A 26072-nucleotide genomic window follows, 5' to 3' on the forward strand; every position below is an offset into this window, starting at 1 on the left:
AGGAAGACTGGCCCTGGGCTAACATCCATACCCATCTTCCTCTACTTTATATGGGACGCCGCCACATCATGGCTTAACAAGTGGTGCGTCGGTGTGCGCCCGGGATCCGGGCCTGCAAACCCCAGGTCGCTGCAGCAGAGCCCGTGCACTTAACTGCTGTGCCACCAGGCGCCCCCCCCCCCCCGAGACTTTTTGTAACCACCATGTTCACTTTATTCATATTGGGGAAGGTGTTGTGTTTGATTTTGTGTTGCCTTTTTCAGATGCATAAAGTATGGAATGGGAAATTTGCGTCATTAACATTTTTGCCTGAGTCATTTAGAAGAGTCGGAAAAATGTTGCAGTCTTCAAATATTTACATGTTAAGTTAGTCTGATCAAGAAGTTCTTTAATTTATCTCTTTTGGAAGAGTTAGTATCTGGCTTGAAAATTGGGCAAGAGCCAAGAGAAAATGAGAGTCTAATCAACTTAAAAATGAGGTATTGCTACAGATTGTATTCTAGTATTTTACACTAAGTGTCTTATGTTTCCTTAATTGTCAAAGCAAGCCAAATACATTGTATAAAATGTGGAAAATACAAACTAGTTTGGGAGATGTGAATTAAAAATCACTAGTAATACCACCCAGATAAAACCGCTACTAACTTTTTTTGGTGTGATTTCTTGTTATTGTATTCTATTCTTGTTTAATCTGCAAACAAACGTTGCTCCATTACTTTCCTCTCATATATTTCCCTTCCCACAGTCTGTCAGCCTTGGAAGCCTAAAACTGCTCTTCTTTGTCCTGTCATTTCTCTACAACTTTATTGTCCTTTGTTGAAGATGCTATAGAAGGTGGAATTCTGAGCTGCCATTTTGAGTTACTTCTGGCTTAGGTTTCTCCCCCATGATGTGCACTGAACCTGATAATAAACTGTTTTTTTCTTGTTAAAAAAAACAAAAAACAAAAACTGCACCTGTGCCAGTGGGATTCATCCCTCTTGGAAAAGAAGCCATGCTTATGTCATGAGCACCAGCAAGGAAAGGTGCTGGATTGAAGCAAATGACTCTGAGGAAGTTGGAAAAGGAGATGGATTCCTTGGAAATGGGGCCAGATTTCCACCAAGAGACGTTTTTGCCATTAGGAAGGATTCGAGTTCATGCCCGGTGGGTGGACTGTGTTCAGAACAGGAACCCCCTTCCATTGTTATTGTTCTTGTTGTGGAAAAGACATATAGACAGACAAAGCAAGAGAAGATGTTGGCTTGTAATAGGGAGATAGCAGTGGAAATGATAAGAAATGATCACGTTGAGGATGTGTTTAAAGGACAATGTTGATAGGACTTGTTGATGGATAAAATGAGGACAGAGGTGATAGAGGTGATAGAGGTGGTAGGATAGAGGAGATAGTGATAGAGGAGATCAATGATAACTTGCAAGATTTTGGCCTGAGCGTTGGTATGTAATCCATGCGTATGGGTGGGTGTGTATACAGTAAGGCACCGCATGATGATGCTTTGGTCAGTGATGGACTGCGTATATGACGGTGGTCCCAAAAGATTAGCACCATACAGCCTAGGTGTGTAGCAGGCTGTACCATCTAGGTTTGTGTAAGCACATTCTATGATGTTCATACAATGATGAAATCGCCTAACGACGCATTTCTCAGAACTTGTATTCCCATCATTAGGCGATGCATGACTGTATAAGAAAATTGCACTCATTGTATATATGGTTTTTAAAATTTACTTAATATTATATGATTGTACTTTTTATGCTGTAAAATATACTTCAAAATGTGATTTTAAATCATTGTGTAATATTCACTGCTATGAAGTAGCTTAACTTTTCCCGATTGTTGGGGCATTTGGGTGTTTTCTCCTCCATAATAAATAACACTGTAATGTCCTCAGAATCCACCTATTTCCTTGTTTCCTCAATGCAAAAATATTTAACTTGAGGGAATTGGCCAAGGTTTCCTGGAATTTCAATGTGGGAAACCAACCAGAGGTGAAGTTAGTTGGGAATAGAATAGACCAAGGCCAATGACCAAGAGGTCATCTTGGTTTCAGTCCTCCAAGGGCGCATGGTGAGAGATGTCTCAAACCAGCTGTGTTGCTTTCAAGGTCAGATTTGGTAGTAGTAGACCAATGCTGAGAGGGATAGGAGAGGGTAGAGATAAGCTTCCTCAAGCCATCATCCTTGAGGAATGAAAGACCCAGCAAGAGCCAAATGGCAGGACCAGATCCCAGCTGGGAGCCAATTTTAATGGAGAACCTCAATTTTTTTTGAGGTCCACTTCAAAAGATAAATGATGCTTTCATCCATTAGGGCAGGGCTCTGGAATGGAGGATAGGGAACCCAGGGCAGATCTTGTTGGGGGGAGCTGCAGCTTTACGGGGTGATGGGTGCTCAGCCCATCCCTCGGATTTAAGCAGCCAGACTGTTTCTTGGCCCCACCGTGTGGATAAGAAGCAGTTCCTTATTAGGCTGCCTGAATTTGCCCAGGAAGTCTGTGAGGCTGAGCAAGCAAGGTGAAGATCCTTATCTGTGGCTGGGAGGGAATGGGGAAGGCTGTGATTGAAAACCTGTGTTCATTGAATGTCTCACCTATGGGACAGTAGGAGTCAGGAGAAGGCGGAGATGAGATAGAAATACTAGACATGACCCTCTTCCTTAAACTTGTGCTGCAGTTACGGATACAAGCACATTATGAAATTAATTCCTAACTGTAAATGACACTGTTTATGCATAGATCAGAGATGCAATAACTAGCATCTGAGGTGCCTGAGGAGGTGGAGAACAGTTTTAGCAGTGCATGAGTCCAATTGTGTTTTTGCTTTACTGGTAATCTAAAAAGAAATCTTTTTATAGGTTAGAAATATAAACCTTCTCATTTGCTGTGATAATTTGTAATTAAAAGACATTTTCATAGACTGAAACTTTAGTTTCTTAAGTTAATGTTGTTCAAACCGGAGTCCAAAACGTATTCTTATGGCTGCATAAATTTTTAAAAAGATTTTCATCATGGAAGATAGAGTCCTAATCTGAGCCATGAAGAATGGGTAGGTTCAGATGAGTACAGAAGAGGGAGAAAGATGTTTCTGTGAGAGGGGAGTTTGAGATCACGGATGAGCATGATGCATTTGGGGTACCCGGCAATGGAAGGATACATCAGTTTCAGGCTTTTAAATGCTCCACCCTGACTCTGGCAGTAATTTGGGGAGCACTCTTTCCTCTATGATTGCCTTCCTTTTTCTGATGGCTGCAGGAACTTTATTAAGTCTTCTTGTTGAGAAGGTAACTCTCCTAGGGAACTCCCCTTTTAAAAATCCATCTTCTAACTCTCGTGTTATTATTCAGTGTCTAACATAACATTTTCTTTCTCTGTCAGAATGTGAATTTTGTTTCCTCAGGATTTTGCTTCTGAGCAGTTAATGATTCTAGCAGGGGCATCTAAAGGCAGATGCATTACATTCCCCCTCTGGGTGTTTGCTAAGTGCTCAGGAAGCAGGTGGTCCGGTCCGCCAGGACTAGAACACTACAGGGAAATTGTCTTTTTTATGTACCAGCCTCGTCCTGCACCTGTACTTGGATAGGGATTTGTTCCTCTCAAATATCATTGATGTCCGGTTGGGTTATTTTTCTTTTGTACAAAATACATCCCAAATCTGTGGACTTTGTTCATCTTCATTTTGCAGTAGACTTTTACCAGGTTTATGACTCAAACAGAGTTTGTGTTTGTTCATTACGTTAGGTCAAACTGCAGGGCTGTTTGTTCAGATGTAGGCTGACAAGTGATTGGTCTTTTTAAATCTTCTTTGTTAAGTAAAACTTTCTCATTTATTTTCCTTTACAGATTCCAACAAGATTATGGCAGAGCACAGCCACATGCAAAAGCAGCTGGCTTTACAGAATGGTAGCTTAGAGGCAGACTTGGCGGCAAATTCCCTCGAGAACGATTTCCAAAACATGATGGAGAGCCTGAGCCCAAAGAAATATTCTTCCAGTCTGAGATTTAAAGCCAATGGAGACTATTCCGGCTCCTATTTAACCCTCTCACAACCTGTGCCTGCTAAGAGAAGCCCTTCTCCCCTGGGAACCAGTGTCAGAAGTAGCCCCTCCTTGGCCAAAATCCAGGGAAGCAAGCAGTTCTCTTGCGATGGAACTGACAAAAGTATTTCCATGAAACCTCCCACTCCTTTACTCAGCACTTCGCCTTCCCTCAGTGGGTATCCACTTGGGAGAGCGGACTTTGATCCTTATACTGGCCGGGACAGTGAAAGGACCCTGAGGCTCTCAGAGAAGCCCCCCTATTCCAAATACAGCTCAAGGAATAAATCCCATGACAATGTCTACTTTCTCGGAGGGCTGGAAGGCCGAAAAGTGTCTGGCTCGCTCCTGGCCATGTGGAATGGCAGTTCGCTGAGTGACACTGGCCCCCCTCCCATCAGCAGATCAGGGGCGGCAAGCATGCCGTCAAGCCCAAAGCAAGCCCGGAAAATGAGCATGCAGGACAACCTGATGCTTCAGCCCAGGTCTGCCAGACACAAAGAGCTGACGTCTGAAAACATCAGTGGAAGAACGAGGAAGTATTCGGGCGGCAGCCTGAGCCATATGGGAGCCTATAGCCGGTCTCTCCCCAGGTTGCACAGGGCCACGGAGAACCAGCTGACGCCTCTCAGCTTGCCTCCGAGAAACTCTCTGGGCAATTCCAAACGAACGAAACTGGGGGAAAAGGATCTACCTCATAGCATAGTAGACAACGACAATTACCTGAATTTTTCTTCTTTGAGCTCAGGGGCTTTACCCTATAAAACCTCTGCGTCTGAGGGCAGTCCTTATGTAAGTTCCACCCTCAGCATCCCTGCCAGTCCTCGAGTGGCGCGGAAGATGCTTCTGGCCTCCACCTCCTCCTGTACCTCTGATGACCTTGATAGGGCTCCCTACTCGGGGACCAGCCCGGGTCATTCACTTCCTCCCGGAGAGCCGGACAGAGTGTTTGTGGCCAGGAGGAACTTCTCTTGTGGATCTGTCGAGTTTGATGATGCAGATTTGGACAGCCTCAGACAGGCCTCAGGAACTCCCCAGCCTGTCCTTCGGGAACGGAAAAGCAGCATTAGCTCCATTTCAGGACGCGAGGATCTGATGGATTATCACCGGCGGCAGAGGGAGGAGAGACTCAGGGAGCAGGAGATGGAGCGATTGGTAATCTTCATCCGACTTGACCTCACTGTTTCATTGAACAGCTTCTTGGAGACAAACTCCAAAGATATATGTGGGCCTGTAGAATTTCCATGTGCACCAGCCACTGGTGTTCCTTCCTAGATTTTCTCCTGCTATTCCTCCTCTTCCCAGATCGATATTATTAGTCACGTGTGGGTATTTTGAGGGCCTGCATGTGCCTAATGTTATAATAAGTTGCTCTGCAGAGTTCTCACAAGTATAAATTCTTGATAAACCTAACAAAGGTAGTTGTGAATTTTACTGAATTTCTTATGTCTTACAGACTTTTTCTTTAAGACTATGAGGAAACACTCATTTGTATTATTTATATCATCAAATTTGCGTGTGCAAACGTATGATGGAAATAATCAGTGAAATCACAACTCATCAGGAGTTAGGCAGTAAATTTTTCTGTATGGAAAGTTGTCTAGAAAGTTGAAAGGTTGCTTCAGTGATGCTCAACCTTTCTTCTGCGCTTTACACACTCACCACAAACCTTCACCCATGTCTTAGTACATACAGTGACTCCAAACCACACATACTCACAAAATTTATTGAGTTATCTTTTTCTGTTTAAAATGGATTTATGCTTATTGTGGGAAATATTGAAAATAATAAGAAAGGAAGAAACATGAGTCCCACTAATGAATGAGAACAAACTGATGCATTTTTCTATTCTCTTTTAAGCAGAGGTTTTTTTGTTTTTTGGGGGGGGGATGAACTCATATCAGAGATTATTTGGATTCATTAATGATTAATTATTTCCTTGATGAAGGAATCAGCAGGATGGTAAAGCTGGTTTACTGAAGTATAGGAGTATCAAAAGTATTTTAGTTACTAAAACAAAGTATGCTGGAGTAAGATTGCTGAGTCACATACAAAAGTAGTTAATGCTGTACAGGACAACAAAATTGTAACCTTTGGATCATAATGAACAGAAATTATTTGCATCTATACAGGACAAAATTTATTTAAAATTTTAGAGAAAGAATCATTTGCATCACTCATAGTTTTTGATAAGTTAATGTCTATCCTTACAGAGTTTCCAAATATCCTAATCAATAATAGTGAATTAATGTGCATACCCCTAGAGAATTCAGTATTCCATGGGTGGGTCTGTTAGACAGTGCTCCAGTATGACAGTTCCCTTTATTGTCATAAATAATCTCCAAAGATTTTTCATGGTAACAAAAAGGCATTGTGTTTGGGCTTGATTCACTGACATAAGTTCAGAAAAAGTTTTAATTAGCATATAAAAGCCTTCGTGTGTATAGATAGCAAATCTAGCACTACACTGTGCTGAACAACTGTTGTTATAAAGCCAGAGAATTAACTTCTATCTGATAATTTATTAAGGAATCTAGGAGAGCATTTCAAAGGCTTCCATTACTCCAGAGATCTTCCTTAAATGCTCTTATTTACTCTTCTGTTCCAAGAATAGGAAACCAAACTCAAGAAATTCATCTCCACCAGGTTTCATCTTTAGCACATATAAGTGTTGGTGAATTTCTCTTTCCTCTAGTTTCCTCAAATATGCTAAGGTTCCTGGCAATCCAAAAAGTGACCTTCCTTACTGCCTGTAAGGTTGGTACTCTGTAAGCTACAAACAGGTCCTAGTTCAACTTCTTGGGAGAGCCTTTGCAGATATTGGCTCCAAATATGAAGTTATGACCCTTTTTCCTTAATAATGGCCTTGTATCTGATGAAATGAGGCTTATTTTTAAATATGACACTCTAGGTTTGGCCTCTGTTGTGTAGTCTACATCCCAGTAAAAGGGAGGACAGATTCTTATTGAGCCTGTGCAAATAATCTTATTGCCATTAAAAGTAAAGTGACTCGCTTAGTGGTTAAGTTCCCACACTCCACTTTGGCAGCCCGGGTTCCCAGGCCTGGATCCTGGGCGTGGACCTACACCGCTCCTCGGACCATGCAGCGGCTGCATCCCATATACAAACTAGAGGAAGATTGGCACAGATGTTAGCTCAGCAACAGTCTTCCTCAAGCGAAAAGAGGAAGATTGGCACAGATATTAACTCAGGGACAATCTTCCTCAAGCAAAAAGAGGAAGATTGGCAACAGATGTTAGCTCAGGGCCAATCTTCCTGACCCCAAAAAAAAGTAAAGTGACTCAGAAAAAATATTTCTTCCTGAATTCTGAGGGACCAAGGAGAACAAGCTACCATTAAAAGAATGTTCCATTTCATTTGCAAAATCAGAATCAACTAAATTAAGGGTTAGAAATAGATCAAGATGAGCACTAAAAGGTTTTTCCCATCAGAAAATAGAACATTAAAAATAATACCAATAATTTTCCAAAACACATATCCTCATTTAGAAAGGAGATTTCTGGTATCAGTTCAACCAGTTCTATGTAATTAATTCTTAGTCCTCTGCATCTTGGCTCATTAATTTGATTTCATGAAGTCATCTATTTCTGGAATAAAAAAAGTCCTGAAATTCTGATTTAGCTGCCTAGGACCGTCTACATAATGTCAGCTCTGAAGCCTCTACCCGTAAGTCTCTTCTTTGAAGAGTGCCTGGTAAAGTTCTATCCACAAGGCTCGGAGACTGTCTTTCTTTGTTAAGGGTACATTCTAGTCTGTAACTTAAGCAGAGTCTTGAGGTAAGCATGAGAGGGAAGCAGAGACTACTTCCTGAGGAAGACTAAGTGTCTGTGGTTAATCTGTAGTTAACAGACAGTATCAGCAAGAAGGAGACTTAAAATCTTCTATCAGGATGTAAGGTGTTGGTCTTATTTAATCAATGTTTCCCCTGAGGGTAAGAACAGGTTACAGAGTAAGGACATTGACGTATATCCAGGGCCTTTCTATAAAGTAGGCAATCTCTGAACTTTATTTATATTGTAATATTTTATCTGTGCAAAATTAGCCTAGGGAAGGCTGAGCCTCTCAGTTGGTTTGACAAATCTTCCTATGCGATTCTTGAAAATGTTAAGCTATTTATAAATAAGGGGCGTGGTAAACAAACATAATTATTTCTAGCACCCTTCTTTTTGTAAGGTTAACAAACAAATCCTTGTGATTGCCCAGGGGTCCTCTGGGGGAAACTTACAGATAGTTCAGGTATAAAAAATACCTTGGAAAAAATTTTTTTTCTGAATTTAGAGTCTAATCTTGGAAAGGCAAAATCAAATATTAATCAGATATTTCATCACCTGAGTAATAGTGGATTGTGAATGCCTGAGAACAATGAATGTTTGCAGTCTGGTTACCTAATAAAGTGACAGTAGGTTATTTTATAATAAACAAGAAATCTTAAATCATTCAGAAAGGAGGAACTATTTTTTGTCATTTTAGCTATGCAAGGATATATCCCAGTTAACACAAGCCATGAAAAGTTACTCTTGTGAGATACCAAAACTCCATTCTATGGGCAGATTATCTAGAAAAACGACCTTTTACTCCCTCTTGTAAGCATAGGCTGATTTCTCCAAGATCGATCTGTCATCTCAGTAGAGATAGTTGCATTTTAGTCTTACATTAATAGAGTACTTGTCATGCATTACATTAAAAAAAAATACTTCATAAATAAACCCATCAAGGTTGTGAAAACTTTGCCAAAATTTTAACATTTTATTATGTCTTTATAGACTTAACTATTTGCAAGCATTATAAACCAAGTCAAATAAAGCTCCTTTTCTGCAAACCTACAATTTTTAAATTTCCATCAACTTTTGTTCTTCACGATCTTCCTTCACATTCTGGAACAACTAGACGCTTTAAGACGGAAATACTTAAAGATGTTAGAAATTATGTTTAAGCTGACGCATCAGGGAACATAATTACTACTGATATAAAATGGTCTGTCACAATTATAATTCAGTTTAGTTGAGCACAAATTTTATATTTTTCTTCATCTTAAACATTATAGGGAAGTAAGCTTAGCTTATCTTTTCAGTAAACTAATATAAGACATTTAAGATGTTCATATAAACTAATCTTTTTATGATAAAACAAATCCAAACTTATTTAAAAAATGAAATTACAGTTGTATTACACTATACACTGACAAAAGAAGGCAAAGACATACAGCTTTTAAACCAAATTATCAAATCAGTCTAATTGGTGTAAGGATGCACTTTAATCATGTCAACTTGTTTTCTAAGGGAAAAAAGTACTACTGAAGTCAGCAGTTTCTCTAAAGTCTTTCTCTTAAAAGGAGAACACATTTAAATTATTAGAATTTCATTTTATTTTCTTGGAATTTTGAGTATGTTAGATTTATTTAAATGCTTATTGGTCTCTATAAACCAATCAGAACAGAGGTCCTTTATTTTAACTTATTATTATCCTCAGGAGTTAGGAAAATATTTCACGCACACACAGTGAATTTTTTCTCAGGTACAGAGACAGACAGTTAAAGAACTTACAATGCAAGTTCTACAGCTTCAGCTGCAGATCGAGAGCGAACACTAGAACAGAAAATCTCACCGTTCCGGATCTCAAAAGACTGGTTGCCTTTCCACTGGGCACACAGTATGGTCCTGATTTGAGCTTACACATAGAAAAACAATAAACAAATTAAAAACAACAACAAACAAATGCTCAGTCATCTGTCACCTGAGCAAGGCTGGGTTCCAATTCTACCTGACAGATCACCAAGTGTCAGACCATGAAACCAGATTCCCAGTCTTTGTTGCCGCCCGTGGAGACAACCGCTGGTTGTGTGCAAACCAGAACCCTTATCAAACGTGGCCGAGAATCAGAAACAAAAGCATGAGGACAGAGTAGGAAAACAAAAACTCCAGAGAATGGCAAGACAATGAAGGTGAAATTCTACAGCCATTTGGGATGTGCTCCAGGAGCCAGGGAAAGCTGTGCATGGGCTTCCAGCCCATGAGACGCACTGCTTGAGCAATGCAGTTTAATTGACTCTACAGGATGAGTCCACTTGGACATTTCACTGGGACCTCCAAATTGTCCAAGCATAATTTTCAAAAAATAAACATGACTCTAATACATATGTAGAATGAAAAGATGGCACAGATTTATTGAATTCATTAATGAGGAAACCAAGCAAGGTAAAGCTGGTTCACTAAGTATAATTTCTGTAGTCATTTTTAGCTTAGCTGTGATTATACCAGTGTTTCATTTGGATTTTTTTTTGTTGTTCAGTCTTTATTTGAAAACTCAAGGTAATTACATTGAGTATTAAAGATTGAATCCTAATTATGAACTTCCAAGGACCTATTAATGAGGTCTAATAATTCTCTTTGAGTCTACCTTAAATAGCTTCCAACTGCTGTGCTATTTGAGATGTTTAGTTTTTGATAATTTTTCTTCTTTCTTGCTCTCAGCTGCCAATTCTTGCTTTTGTCATTATGCCAGACTTTTTTTTGTTGTTGTTATGATTTTAGAAACAGATATCAAGCCTTGTTTAGAAATATTCCAAACTAAGAGTTACTAGGTGCAGGTGAGGGCTTAAGAGGGTCCTGTGTGTGTGAAGTGTGTGAACTTCAGTTCACAGATCTTGTGACATCCCTGTGGGCTGCTCAGTGGTCATTTAAATTCCCTGGTTCTGAGCTGTTCTCCAAGTAAGCGTAATAGGTAAGGTGTCTCTAGTGGGCTGGGATGCTGATCCTTAGACAAACTAGATATTCAAGAGGCTAGAGAAATCATCATAAAGTAGAGAGGATATTCTTTTATTCATCTCATTTGATACCTGCATCTCTCCCAGTAATACAGAGGTAGTGATGGCCATCAAGTTCATCTTTTGGTCCAGGGCAGTTAAAGTCATTTTAAAAAGAAAAGGGGAAAATAAAAAATTTAAAGCAAACCCTACTGCTGTTAAGAGTATTCATTTGGTTGTGTTGCCAAAAGCGTCTGTATGCTATTGTGGAGAACCAATAGATTCCCACAAATTGCTCTGTAGCAATCCAATATTTTCTTTCCAGCTGATGACAGTCATCTGTGGTGCCTTGATAAACAGCATTGTCGCCATTTAGAATGATGTAGGGCCACACTTGGTATTCATTTCTCAAACATGTTGTAATATGATGCCAGCTGTCATGAGGCACCATGGAATAAGGCTTTCTAACTTTTCACATGCTCCACCACCCTGAAGATAAGGTTGGCTTTCTTTCAAGACACATGTTAATATTTCCATGGTAGTTATTATTTGAACAGGTGAAATGTCTGGGTCAGCAATTCTCTACTGTTTGGAAGGTGTTTTGTTCTGATAGCTTCTCTGAAAGTATTTTATAACTGAAAAAGTTTAAGTTGCATGAGGCTGGGACCAGGTCTGTCTTGCTCACCATTGTGCATCCACCTTCTAGCCAGATGACTAGAGTATGGGAATCATTGCATATATGTTTTTGAAAAGAGTAAATGAATGTTTTTGATACCCATTCATGACCTTCATTCTGGCTTTGCTTCTTCTGCAGCTGTAGTCTGTACCTCTAGTTCCCAGAGACCTCAAATTTAAGTTTATGCTCTTAGTTCCAGAGTACAGGGAAGCTCTATACAAAAGAATGCAAATATCTCAGCATAAATGCATTCTTTTTACTTTCAGAAATGTAGACATTCCCTTCCAATTTTCAACTAAAAGTGAAAAGGTGAAGGGGGTCGGCCCAGTGGCATAGTGGTTGGGTTCATGTTCTCTGCTTCGCAGCCTGGGGTTCACAGGTTCGGATGCCAGGCATGGAGCTACGGACCTCCATCCCTCTCATCAGGCCATGCTGTGGAGGCGTCCCATGTGCAACATGGAGGAAGATTGGCACAGATGTTATGTCAGGGCCACTCTTCCTCAAGCAGAAAAGAGGAGGATTAGCAACAGGTGTTAGCTCAGGGCCAATCTTCCTCACCAAAAGAACAAACAAAAAAAAGAAAAGGTGAAAATGAGCTATGAGTTATTTTTCTTTATTTTGAAAATTCTGTAGCATTCTTTGTAAGCGCTGTGCTCTCCAGGTTCATACAAAAACCTACTCTGTTGAGTAGACCATAGATCTCATGTTTCTAAAATTAAGTACAAGTATAATTGAGCATATTTAAGGGATTATGAAATTTTATAAAACAAATATGTATGTTCTCTAATCTCCTTAAGGTGGTAAGACACAGATACCATTTTAACCAACAGAGAGTAAACAGGTTTTATAATTTAGTTTTGTAATTAGGAAAAATTGTCTGGGAACCCAAGAAGAGTGAGCCTGGTCAGGTGAAAGTTACTTTATCTGTAGATGTGTTCTGCTCCTCTGCCTGCTTCTTGCTGTCTCTATTGCCTATTGACTCCTGACTCCAAAAGACTATTTGGGCATTCAGACATTTTTGTACTGTAAATTTGACAGCATTTCTTGGTTGGGAGCAGAATGGACAATGTTAAAAGAATGCCTATTGTTGCCTAGCCATAATATTAATCTTTTTTTTCCCTAAGAAGAATGTGTTTGAAATGTGAAGGCAAGCTTAAGTGTTGAAAACTGTTTTGTCCTCCAGGCTGACTTGAAAGGCATCTCCTTCCTGATGTGGCCCTTCCTCTTGCTACATCCTGACTGTAGTTTTAATTTAAAAAAAAAAGTTTGCACTAGTGGGAAGTGAGCCAGTTAAAACTGCAAATGGGGTGAGAGGTTGGTTTACTAACCAAATAAACTTGGTGGCTCAGACTTTGTAAAGGGCTATTTAGAAATTATGACTCTCTTCCTATAGTCAGAGTCAGAATGTCCATTGTTATATTAATTGATTTAATCCTCAGATTTAGCATAAGCCTTAAACTGATTTGTTTCTGTGGAGCCTTGTTTTTCCTTAGCTCTAGTGTTTATTTTATTTTATTTTGAATTTTTATTTATTGATTGATTTTTCCCCCAAAGCCCGAGTAGATAGTTGTATGTCATACCTGCACATCCTTCTAGTTGCTGTATGTGGGACGCGGCCTCAGCATGGTCGGAGAAGTGGTGCGTCGGTGCACGCCCGGGATCCGAACCCCGGGCCGCCAGCAGCAGAGCGGGCGTACTTAACCGCTAAGCCACGGGGCCGGCCCAGCTCTAGTGTTTAAAACAGCCAGTCATTCTCCGTCAGTCTCTGCCTTATTTCACTGCTATGCCTTGTTTGAATGGTTTATAGAGTCTAGCTAAGAAATACAACGCAAGCCATAAATGTGAGCCACGTAATTTTAAATTTTCTTATGTTAAGAAAAACTAAAAAAAAACAAAAGGTGAAATAATACATTGGACAGCACAGGATTAGATTGGTGTTGCTGTCTACTGCCTAAATCAACTATCCGTTCTCTAAGCTAACTTCTTTCATTTCTAATAAAATAAGAGGAAATCTTTGACTAGTGGGTAATATAAAGAAGACTCTTGTCTATGGTCAGATCACCTTTTGTCATTAGAGAGTGAAGACTTCCTCTCTATACCTTTTAAATAGCAAATTGCTGGTATATATGTAGATGTTCAGTAAATATTAAAGGAATTAATCATTAGCAAATTAGGATTGCCAACTGTCCCCAGTTAACTGAGAATAAAAACAGCTGTCACATCTTTGTTTCTTCTTCCGTTGGAGGGCTAGATGGGTGGAAGGGAAATGGGGAGGGGAAAAAATAGCATTTAGCAATAATCCAGTCACTCCATACTGGAAAACAGCGCCAAAGTCTCAGTGTAATTCTGTGTTACAATAGTCTGTGACAGTTGCTATTAAAAGCGGCCTCCTCTACACCTGAGAGCAAACCCCAGGTTTTTGTTACAGTGGCAGTACAAGCTGTTGCCTCTTGATGGTGCCACACATTTAAAAATCCCTCCTCAGACCTGAGGGATTCAGAATTGTGTTTTGAATCTTATTTAGCATAGTTGAGCGTTCTCGGGCTAAATGCTGAAATAGAGAAGGCAACTCAGACTAAAAGGAGGCCCTGTATGCCACTATGTCACTTATGGAGAAAGTCGCATCTTTTTTTTTAAATGATAAATCAGTACATGAAGTCTTGTGGTTAAATAAGAAATAAAGCTCATAAATAAAATTCATAGGAAAAGGTACAAACTAGATGGAAATTGAAAATATAGTATATCAATACCAACAGGTACATGGGAGTGGGGTGATAAGGGAGGCCTATTGAGTCTTCATAGGAAAAGTGATACCCATATTTGTTGTCAAATTACTTAGTATATCTACATTAAATCCATTTATTGATCTACCTTTTAAAAATTTCTCATCAAATAATAGGTTTAGTGACTGTGCTGGTGAATTCTTATAATGTGAATTTTTCTTCTCCAGTTCTGGAAAAGTTTATGGGACTATATGCTGTGAAGAATATTTTTAAAGTTTGAGATTGATTTTTCAAAAAAAAAGTCCAAAACAAGTATTACGATACAAACACATTCATCCCTTTTTTCAGTGGAAGAATTTTGATTCAGCCTTCTCAATGTGCAGGTTACGACCTATTGGAAGGCACTTTTAAAAAAAGTTAATTTCTTTATTTTGAGGTAATTGTAGATCCACTTGCAATTATAAGAAACAATTCAGAGAGATCCTGAGTACCCTTTACCCAGTTTCCTCCAGTGCTAACATCTTGCAAACTATAGCACAATATCACAACCAGGATATTGACAGCGATACAGTCAAGATACGGAACAGTTCTAAAACCTCAAGGGTTCTTCCTGTTGTCCTTTTATAGCCACTCCCACTTTCCTCCTACCCTCATCTCCTCCATTACCCCTGGCAACCGCTCATCTATTCTCCATTTCTATAATTTTGTCATTTTAAGAATGTTACAGAAATATAATCATATGCCAGGTAACCTTTTGAGTTTGGCTTTTTTGACTCTGCATAGTTCTCTTTAGACTGAGCCAGGTTGTCGCCTCTTCTTCAGCTCCGAGTCTGGGATATATAAGGCAAAAGGAAATCCTAGAGAACTCATTTCTGTGTTTTTCCTGGGGTCCCTAGCTTCCTAGCTGATCTGCTGCCTTCTCTCCATCTTTCAGAATTTTCTTCTGTTTATCTTATGTATAAAATATCCAGGGTTCTTAGCTGGACTTAGTGGGAGGACCAGGGAAAAGTACCTCTCCACCGTCTTCCCAGAGGCGGAAGTCAGTGAGGTTAGTTTTTCGAAGTTCAGAACAGCCAAGAACTTTGCTCTAGTGAAGCCTAATTGACCGCAATGGGGAAATCTTTCTTGGGGGACATGTTCTGTTGAAGAATTTTGGTTTGGAAGACTTGATGTTTCTCACTCAAAATTGCTAAGACCATACCCAGCTCTGGGATTGTAATTTAGATTTTGAGAAAAGACAATTTTAAGAAAATGCTAAGTGGAATTAAAAGGAACAAGTTTCTCAGACATTCAGTATTCTTTCATTTTGATTTTAGAATAACAGAGCTGGAACTTTGAAAGGTTGTCTTTTCTATCAGATCACGAAGACCAAGACCTATATCATGTTAGACAGAGATTATAATTTTCAAAGTTGTCCTAGGAGAAAGGAAAATGTAGCTACTTTCTTAACATCTCAAATATAGAAAGAAGAAGTATCATTGCTTATTTTGCATTTCTATAACTAAAATTTAGTAGCATGCTTTTAAAATTTTAACACAGTATTTTCCATGTGCTGTAGCTCTCATAGATAGTTGTATTATAATACTTGCAGTTGATATGTGATGTCACCCTCCTTTTTTTACGTGTAGGCTTTCCTACTTTTTTACTCTACCAACTTCTTTTTTTTTTTTTTTTGTGAGGAAGATCAGCCCTGAGCTAACACCCATGCTAATCCTCCTCTTTTTGCTGAGGAAGACCAGCTCTGAGCTAACATCTATTGCCAGTCCTCTTCCTTTTTCTCCCCAAAGCCCCAGTAGATAGTTGTACCTCATAGTTGCACCTCCTTCTAGTTGCTGTATGTGGGACCGGCCTCAGCATGGCCGGAGAGGCGGTGTGTCGGTGCGTGCCCAGGATCCGAACCCGGGCCGCCGGTAGCAGAGAGCGCGCACTTAACTGCTAAGCCACGGGGCCGACCCACTACCAACTTCTTTTTGCATAAAAAAAGAGTTCCTTATATTTTTTAAGATAGATTTTCAAATGTGAAGATTTAGCTTAAGGTCTTAATACCTCTCGTGCGCTGGTTTTGATTGAACAAAATAAAATATTACGTAGAATTCTAAAAGTATTTCAGTGGATTGTGTTTTACAGACTATGATCTTTCAGAGGAAACAAACGAACAAAAAGATCCTCTGGAACTTAGTTAAGCCAAGGTGAAAATGCAAACGAATGGCAGCACTATTGGATTTTTGTTTTGTTCTGTTTTCTTTAACTACGTGGAGCAATATCATAATTTCTTTAACAGAGAGAGTTCAGGCACCCTGTCGACTGCCTTCTGAAACACTGTGCACGTAACAGGAAAAACATCTGGCATATTTTTCTTAGACACTATGTGGAAATTATGATTATCCTGATCACATGAATTTCCTTTCTTGATAGCCAGTGTTTTTCAGTCTATAGAGAAGTGCATTATTTTCCCCCTTAAATTATCTGAGTTGAGGCAGTAATGTTACGGAGTCATTCATAATGGGCATTTTCTTTCAAATGATATCGTTTAATATTTTAAGAATAGTTTACCTCAAGCCTAATATTTTATAAAAGTAAAACTTTTCATAACTTGCATGTCTGCCAGTTGATTTTAAGTGGCAAAATGATGCAAAAAGGCATCAGGAAAAGGGCTACAATACAGAAGATCCTAACTAGAGATTTGCCAGGTCTTTGTTAGATCTTTGTTAGGTCGTTGTGGTCACAGATTAACTTGAGTCTGCCTAACAAATGCAAGTAATAACTGGAGGTGGGAAAGCAAGTTGAGAAAACATTCTTGGGCTAAAACATAAAAGGATTAATCCAATCAAGTATTAATATTTTAGGACACGGGGTTTGATGTAAATGAAAATAAAAACAAACATTACCTCAGCATATATATGTATTATATATAATCTATATAATTATATATTATAAAATATTATGTTATTAAATATGTTAATAAATGTATTTAGTAAATGTGTGAAGAATTAAATATATACTTATTTTATATTTATATATTTTTTTAAAGCACGAGCTCCTTCTAAAGCAGCGACACAGCTAGAAATAGTAGTAGAGGCAAGTGGATTTAAGGGAGATGTTGACACACTGGTGAGTAATAGTAATTTTTAAAGAAACGATCAGGAATGTGAGGAATTGATTTATGAAATGAGATTAAAAGAACTGAATTTCTTTGTCTGAGTATGAGCAAGGCAGGATGTGATAAGCTCCTCAGGTATTTGAATGATGTCTGTACTCACAGGGCAGGGACGTTCATGGTCTCTGGAGTTGAAGGCGGAGCCAGGGGCCATGTGAAATAGAAACCTAGGTTTTATGTCAAGGGTGAAGTGTGTGCACTGGATAGGAGAATGGATTTTTTGGAAAGTAGTTCTTTCTAGAGCCTACTCCACTTGACTTAATATGCCGTAGGGAATATATGTTGCTCTGTATTGGTGGGGATGGAGGGACCAAAAGGCAGTGAGAGACAGAAAAGATTCCTTCCTTCTTCAGTTACTATGGCGACTGGGCAGAGCTCTATTGCCAGGGGCTCAGGCACATGACCCACTGGGGAGGGAATTTGGGGCAGTGAGGGAATTCTCTCTTTTTCCAGACTGGCAAAGGAACCTCATAGATTTGTGAATTTTCAAGGAGACATTTGGCCACATTACATATTTTTCCTGTATTTCCTTTGCCTGAAAATAATTGGGTTTGGTGTTTAGGTTTGCTTGTTAACCAGTATTAGAGATGGTTCCCCAGGACCCACAAGACGATTACCTATTTCCCTTTGAATTTTTGATGGAAACCGTCTCTAATCATGGTTAACAAACACTGAGCACCTACTATGTGACAGGCACCCATTTTAGACTTTACAATTAAAGTATATAAAACATTCTCACACACACTCTCCCTCATTGATTTCTCCCAAGAGCCCCAGGGTAGGCGCTAATATTATCATCTCTGTTTTACAGACCAGGTAGTAGAGACTCGAAAAGTTAAAGTTAAGAACGTCTGTGTTATAGGTCTGGTAAGTGCCAGAACTTCAAATCCAAATCTGTGTTCCTTCCACTTAATCAAACTTAGACACAGATTCTTCTCTGAACGTCCAGTGGTTCTGTGGGAGAGAGAAGTCAATTTACGCCACAAATCGTTGAGATATAAGGTTACAGAGAGAGGCACTAAGCTTTTTTCATGAACAGTCCTGATATCTTTATTTCAAAGTGCTTCTCCTGTTTCTGGTCACTTTACTCGTTATTTTTCTGGAGAAGTGGGAGGTGCCCCTTTTCTTACAGGGTGTCCTATCAGCACAAAGGCAGGACATACTGCCCCAGATTGCAAGCGGCTGGGAATGATGGGAAATGAAGTGTCAAGCATTGGCAACTTCTTTGAGATTGGAAGTGTGGGGGTGTGAAGGAAAATGGGGAAGGAGAAGAGCAGATTTACTGCATAATCTGATAAGGATAATTTATTGTTTAGTTTTTTATTGAGGGAAGGAGGGGATTTGAGTACCTTTTCAGACAGAGAGGAAGGAGTCAATAGAGAGAAAATAAGAGTGTACGAGAAGGGATAACTGATAGACCAAAGCCACAGGATGGTGGAAGGGAATATGGGTGCAATGGTGCAGGCAGAGGCCTTTGCCTTGGAAAGACTGAGGGACTCTCCCTAGATAACTGAACCAACATTTATATTGTGTCTACTGTGTCCCAGACACCATTCTAGTGCCAGCCATATACATATGTATATGTAATTTTTGTGTATTGCTTCCCCATATATATGTATATGTTTTGTGTTTTTAATCCTCATGACCACCCTATAAGGTGGATTCTCCAGTAATCCACTGTTTTATACACAAGGAACTAAGACTCAGAGAAGCTAAATGACTTGCCCAGGGCCACACAAGTAGCTATAGAACCAGCATTCAAACCCAAGCAGTCTGGCTCTGGAGTTCAAGCTCTTAGCCACCATGGTACATTGAAGTAAGAAAGGAGGACTAGATAAAGACAGTTAGAGGAGGGAAGTTTGGGGGGTTTAAACAGGATGGCCTTGATCTCCGTAGGCAGTGTGTTTGTGTATTTGAGTGTATTGAGTGTATTTGAGGAGCGGGTACTGGAAAATCCCTGAGGGGTAAATGTTGTTCTAGTTATTTGCATATGTCTTACTCTCTCTCATACCTGGTTATCCACTACTATGGAGAGAGACTAGGTGTATGTGATACAATATCCTGATAGTAATTTACACATAACAAATGTTTATCGATTAGTTAGTAGCTATTACATTCTTAGTAACTCTCCAAATAACTTGCAGTTGCCTCCAGAGCAAATACGGCCACACAAAGCCATTAGTCTTTCATTTGTCAGACGAGCCTCTTTCCAGCTCAGCCTTTCTGATGGGGTACACTTGCACATCTGTTTAAACTAGGAGTGGCAGAATTAAGCACTTTCCTGACCACAAGCCTGAAGGTAGACTTCTCCACCAGTCTATAAAATAAAATATTTTTAGCTAGACATTAAACTGACTTCCATGAAGATAATTTGTAAAACCAAACAATAAAAACTCCTTACTTGTATATACAATTTCTTAATCTGATCATTTGTCCTCAGCTGACAAAAACAATACTGAGGCAGTGATGGGGTAAGTGTGAAGGCCAGTTACAAGGTTAAAGAGCACTGTCTCCACATAAGACTGCCCTCACATCTGACACCAACTGCAAGTTCAAGGAGTGCCCAAAACCACCCTCAGGTTCAATGATTTAATAGAAAAACTTACAGAACCCACTGAAAGCTATGATAGTCACAATTATCGTTTATTTCAGGGAAACGCTACAGCTAAAGATCAGCCAAAGGAAGAGACGCATAGGGCGGAGTCAGGAGGTTCCAGAGGTGAAGCTGCCGCTGTCCTCTGCTTGTGGAGTCAGGGTGTGTTACCCTACCGCATGGCTGTGACAACACACATGGAGTACTGGCAGCCAGGGCAGCTTACCTGTGCTTCAGTGTCCAGAGTTTTTCTTGGAACTTCATCACATAGGCATGATTGATTGATTGTCCACATGTGAATCTCTGTCTCCAGGGTAATTGATACCATGTGACCCAAAGCCCCCACACTAAGCCACATGGTTGTTCTTTCTGGAGTGTCAAGCCCCCACCCTAAGATTATCAGGTATGGCCAACCTTGCCCTAAACAACAGCACTTCTATTGAGTATGACATAGATTACCTTCCAGAAGCCAACAGCCAAGGCCAGACGTCTCTTTGGGCAAGACCAAATTCTTTATTACACAGTAAGTAAATGAGCTTCCTTTAGTAGGATCCCTGAGTCCCTCGTCTCCAAGTTTTGGGCCAGTTACCTGCCTGAATTAAGCAAGGTTTGTTAATGGCTTCTGGGGGTGTAAAAAAAGCTTATCTCGGAGGCTTAAAACAACATAGGTCTACTTGTTCACAGTCCATGGCCAGCATGGGTTGATTGAGGCCCCTGCTCCATGTGTTTCCTCGCTCAGGGTCCAGGCTGGTGGAGCCAGACACCATCTGGAGTGTCATTCTGCCATGGCAAAGCAAGGTGTGCAATGAATCATGGGCTGCCTGTTCAGGCGGAAGTGACATACATTGCTTCTCACATTTCACTGGCTGATGTGAGTTTGACAGTCATATCCACTTTGGGGGTTGGGAAGAGAATAATGTTTTATTCTGTGCCCAGAAAGAGTAGAATTGGTCATAAAAGTCCCAGTTACTACCCCAAGGGATTTATCTCTAAAAACAAATAGGTCTACCTAAAAGACTTATGGCCATTGCTTCTGTTTTTCCTCCTGATTGACCTAGTTGAGACATCAGAATTTGTTCGTGGAGTCCTGGAAATTCTGCTTACTTGCTGTCAGCTCCAGCTCTTCTCATTTTGCCATCCACTTTTAGACCAGGGTCTCTGACTCTCACTGGTACACCCCATGAATTTATTCTAAAAGTTTACTTAGGGCTAACAAGATCTCTTGGGTCCTGATATAAAGAGCAATAAAGTTGGCTCATTTCTCTGCATGTACCTCGTCCCTCTTCTTCCAAAGAACTCAATCTCTCTAGCCACATAGTAGGTGCTGGTCTGTAAGCATGCTAAGATAATCCACCACTCTCTGTCTTTGCTTCTGTGGTTCCTTTTCAGAAATGCCTTGCCCTCCTATCCAACAGGCCAGGCAGACTCATAGTTATCTATGAGCACTCAGCTCAAATTTCCTTTTCTGTAATTTTTGTGTATTGCTTCCTCATATGTGAATCCATAGGTTTTCTGTAAACCTCTGTTATCACTATTTCTTTAATTGATTGCCATTTGTGCCTCCTGTTAAAAATTTGAGAGTAGAAATGCTGTCTTTTTTCATCTTTGTATCCCCAGCATATTACTGGACAGAGAGTAATTTAATAGATCTTTACTGAAGATTATGGAGACATTGAGTCCTTAGAATTAGCAGAAGAGAGAAGTAAAGCCATACTTATCAGTTACAACAGGGCCTCTTAAAAAGAAAAAATCTCCTTTCAACTAAATTATTTCTAACCATTAAAGGTTGACCCTTTGTTTTATGTAATAAGTGACCCAGTGTATTTAATTATAACAGAAAGATTTTAACAAAGATTTCACCTGTGCTTAAGTATCAGCCATTGGTTTTCTACATGATCTATTTCTGCATCATATCTGCAGTCCTGTGGCCTAGACTGGCTGCTGTTGATTACAAGGGGACTGGATGGGTTTAGGAGATGGGTGAGGTCCCTGATGCGGGCTGTGAACTGTAGTGAGGCAATGCCAGACACATTCCTCTGAAAAAGAAAGCAAGTTCTGAGGGCAAAAAACATATACTCAGCCCACAACTTTTTTTTTTTAACTGCTTAGGGAAAGAATTGCACACGGGGGCCAGCCCAGTGGCTTAGTGGTTAAGTTTGCGTGCTCCGCTTTGGCAGCCTGGGGTTCACGGGTTTGGAACTCGGGTGCAGACCTACGCACTGCTCATCAAGCCATGCTGTGGCAGCGTCCCACATACAAAATAGAGGAAGATTGGCACAGATGTTAGCTCAAGGCCGAAAAAAAAAAAAAAAAAAGAATTGCACACCATTTTCTTCAGGTATATTTTTTAAGATCTTATGTTCCCTTCAAAACTTTCTTTGATATATGTGGTATATAGAGATGGAAGAAAGGGAAAATGGAGAGGGAGAAAAAAATGAAAAGGTATTTAAAATAATTTGATTCAAAGTGACCTACTTTGTAAATCTCTACTTTGGTCCATTTTGATATTTAGAGTCTATACTGGTGGCTTTTCAAGAAAATGCACAGTAGAATGCTGGTTTGGAAAAATGGGTAGGAATTGGAGATCTCAAAGAGGGGGCCTCCCAGCTCAGCAGATGCCAGGTGAAGCATCAAAGAAAATTGAGTTTTAGTTAGGGAGCTGTACATCTCAGTTTGCCAATCCCAGTTTATGCTTGATGTTCCAGCATAATTTTTAATAGTGCCCTATTTGATTCTCAAAAGTCTCCTGGTGGGGGCGGTCGCCCTGGTTTTAGGTCACGCAGAGTGGAGAATATTGGAGCGATGAATGGGAAGGAACAAGACTCCAGAGTGAAGAGGGCTTAAGGGAGAATTATTTTATGAGGGTAAATTTTGTTCAGGGTTTTCCTTAAAAGGCTTCTTGTGCTCTCTGAAATGCCTTGCAGACTTTCTTCTGACGCACTTCTCGTCATCAGTTTATTTTTCTTTGGTGCAGCGTTTATGGGGCCAGTGTGTCTCGGGGTGGCATGGATTTCTCCTAGACTCGTGAGCAGCAGTGCTGCATGTGTGTGTGATTCAAGCCTGGACAGATTGGCTGTGAATGGGATGATAAGAATAGGGAGAAACACATACCAGTAGACCAAACTTCCTGTGCACAAGCCTTTGAATACTGCGTTTCACTGTCTGAAATAGCATTCATCTTAAGGCTGGGATCATTTATTCCCTCTGGAATTAAGCAATAGCACTGGCAGCAAAAGCGACTATTTTGGGAAGGAGATGTGGGAGGAATTTTGCTATGTATTACAGGCTTGGCAGAAGTACCTTTCATGCTTTTGAAGACCACACTGTTCATTGGAGCCCTGGTAAATGGAAATTGATCACTTTCAGATAATCCCAAATGTAATTAATGTCAAGGCTAATGCATACACACTGTGATCTATAAAGATTAGTAAAGATTGAGTTTAGATGCTTTAATTTATTTCACCTAAATGGTGGAAAGAACTTTTCTTTGGACATTAGCCTTTAATGCAGATGCTGTTGAAAAGGGGTGAAATATAACACCTGGTTCCTGTCCCCCTCACGTATGCCCTTGCAGGCTGTTTTTGCATATTCCCATGTAGACTTTTCTAGATTGTTGGAGAAGTTTAAAATAAGGCAATGAATACTGTGTCCCCCCTACTTCCTCCCCATAAAGCTGAGGTGGGTAGGGCTTGGCAGCTGGTAGCAGCTGCGGAGATAATAAACACCAGAGCTCCTGGATGGACAGGGTGCAGAAGCTCCTGGGATGCGAGCCTGCGTGGGGAGAGGCCATGAGGACCGAGCTGCAGCTGGAGTGCGGAAGTTCAGGCAGCGAAGGGGAGGTGGGGCCTATAGGAACCACTTGAACTGTGCTTTTGATCAAACTATTGCATTTTTAGGGGGGGAGGGCTGCTTTAGAGGACAGATAAAAGTCAGATACACCTTAGATCACTTCTATCTTGTCATTTAATTAATGTATTGAAGGGAAACCAGGAAATTATGTTGGTCTGTTGCTATTTACCGTTTCTATTTGATACTCCTTCAACGAATACAGAGCTAACTGCCTTCAGAATTTTGTCTTTACAAATTAGCTGCGATTAGAAATTAAAAACGGCAGTCCAGTGCTGTTTAAAAACTTTCTATTTTGTTAGTGATGTTTTTCTATGGAAGGCTTTTGAATTCTCTCTTCAATGTGGTAGATGTAATCACAGCAGATGTTTCTTGTTATTTTATTATTTTTCTTTTCACTTTGGCATTGGAATTAATGTGGGAGGTGAAGATGTTGAGGTTCCCCATCCCAAACAGTGCTGTCTAGGCTTATGATAAGTATTTCATAAATTATATCCTATTGTTCACGAATATATAGTAAATTTACTTAAAGTCAAAACTCATAAATATCTACCTGTTTTGCATGGGGAGCTTGGTGAAGTGTCAGTAAGTGGTACCATTATAACATCAATGGCCTATAGATTGATTTTTTTAAACAAATGAACTATCACTTTATTTTCCAGCTAAATGAATCAAAGATTTAATGATGTCAGTATTTGAAATACGTTGATGTCTTTCTATCTGGACATGATGTGAAATGTTTTTCATTTTCCCACAACATTCCTACTTTATTATAATTTTAATTACTCATGTGAAAAGTTGGTGGAAAAGACCTTTACCTGCTGATGAGACATAAAAAGTTTTGAAAATTTTAAAGCATTTCAAGAAAAAATTGAAGACCTAGTTATGTCTTTTAAATTAAAAGATTCTTTAAGTAGCATTTATCCTTTTGTGTGTTTAACAGTAGAATAATATTTCTATAGGAAGTTGCAGAATTAATTTTAAGCACAAATATTAAGTCTATATTGATGAAAGAGCTAGATATTGTTGAAGGTAGGCAGAGAGAGGGAAGGGAGAATAAAGATTTTAGAAAATGGAGATTACAAAAACCTTTGAGGGCCCGGCCCGGTGGCATAGAGGTTAAGTTTGTGCGGTCCACTTTGGCGGCCTTGGGTTCGCAGGTTTGGATCCCGGGTGCAGACCGACGCACCACTTGTCAAGCCATGCTGTGGTGGCATCCCATATGAAGTAGAGGAAGATGGACACGGATGTTAGCCTAGGGCCAATCTTCCTCAGCAAAAAAGAGGAGGATTGGCATTGGATGTTAGGTCAGGGCTAGTCTTCCTCACAAAAGAAAACCTTTGAAGTGTTTGGAGAATTGATAAATCAAGAAATGGCTTACTGAGTGCTGCTGTGTGCTAGGATCGGCACTGGGATGCATAAATGAAGGGGACAGCCAGAACTGAGTCTGGGAGGACAATCAGGCATTGTTAACCTGGGTTTCATCTGGATCCTTAAAGCTATCCATCAAAGATGATGGAAAACCATCATCAGCCGAGTGTCTGTGGATTTCTGTGTGGGATGAAATTACCAGTGGTCCCAGCCTCTTCAGTCTTTTTATTTCGAGTCTCCTTTCCTACAAACTCACCGCCCTTCCCCTCCTCTCTGTGTTCCAGGAGAGACAGCGTCTGGAGACGATCCTCAGTCTCTGTGCTGAATACACAAAGCCGGACAGCCGCTTGTCCGCTGGCACCACCGTGGCGGATGTGCAGAAAATCAATAAGGAGCTGGAGAAGCTGCAACTCTCCGACGAGGAGTCCGTGTTTGAAGAAGCCCTGGTGAGCCCTGACACCAGATACAGGAGCCACCGGAAAGGCTCTGTCCACGATGCGGACTTGGCGGTCTTCGGGACCCTCAGTCAGAGCAGTGCCAGCTTCCTTTCCCCCAGGAGCGTCAGGAACGACGAACTGCTCAGGGACCTCACCAGGACTCCCCCACCACCCTCCTCTGCCTTTCTGAAAGCTTCCAACGAGTCTGCTTATCTAAGCATCCTACCAAAGGTACAGCCGAGGGAGCACGGAGGCTAGGACTTAGGGCCTAGGACTGTGCGTCTGGTTGGCCTAGAGACTAGAGGTGTTATCATGCTTGTTTTCCAAAATGTTTTCTGTGAAGCTTCAATTTAAGAGGTAATTAGCCAAACAAGGTGCAGCAAATTAGATGTTTACCATAAAGTAACAAATTTGCACTGTAAAAAATATAGCAGTACAGAAAAGTAGAAAGAAATAAAAGTTTCTCTTCTCCCT

The 26072-nt window shown here is 40.2% G+C and overlaps 1 protein-coding gene across 4 annotated transcripts in view; it reads left to right on the forward strand.

Annotated features, from left to right (window-relative positions):
* PHLDB2 (pleckstrin homology like domain family B member 2) overlaps positions 1-26072 on the forward strand; it is a 105416-nt gene that overhangs the window by 14564 nt on the left and 64780 nt on the right. For 2 of the 4 annotated variants that reach the window (XM_058555767.1, XM_058555771.1), the window contains exons 1-3: positions 1125-1146; positions 3839-5187; positions 25446-25829. In XM_058555767.1, coding sequence (XP_058411750.1) covers positions 1140-1146; positions 3839-5187; positions 25446-25829 — 1740 coding nt within the window. In that variant the 5' untranslated portion in view covers positions 1125-1139. Of the gene's footprint in view, positions 1-1124; positions 1147-3838; positions 5188-25445; positions 25830-26072 lie in introns of those variants that run through there. The other 2 variants (XM_058555769.1, XM_058555768.1) reach the window with 1 other exon arrangement.

This window comes from Diceros bicornis, chromosome 15 (genome assembly GCF_020826845.1).
Source record: "Diceros bicornis minor isolate mBicDic1 chromosome 15, mDicBic1.mat.cur, whole genome shotgun sequence".
Taxonomy (NCBI): domain Eukaryota; kingdom Metazoa; phylum Chordata; class Mammalia; order Perissodactyla; family Rhinocerotidae; genus Diceros; species Diceros bicornis.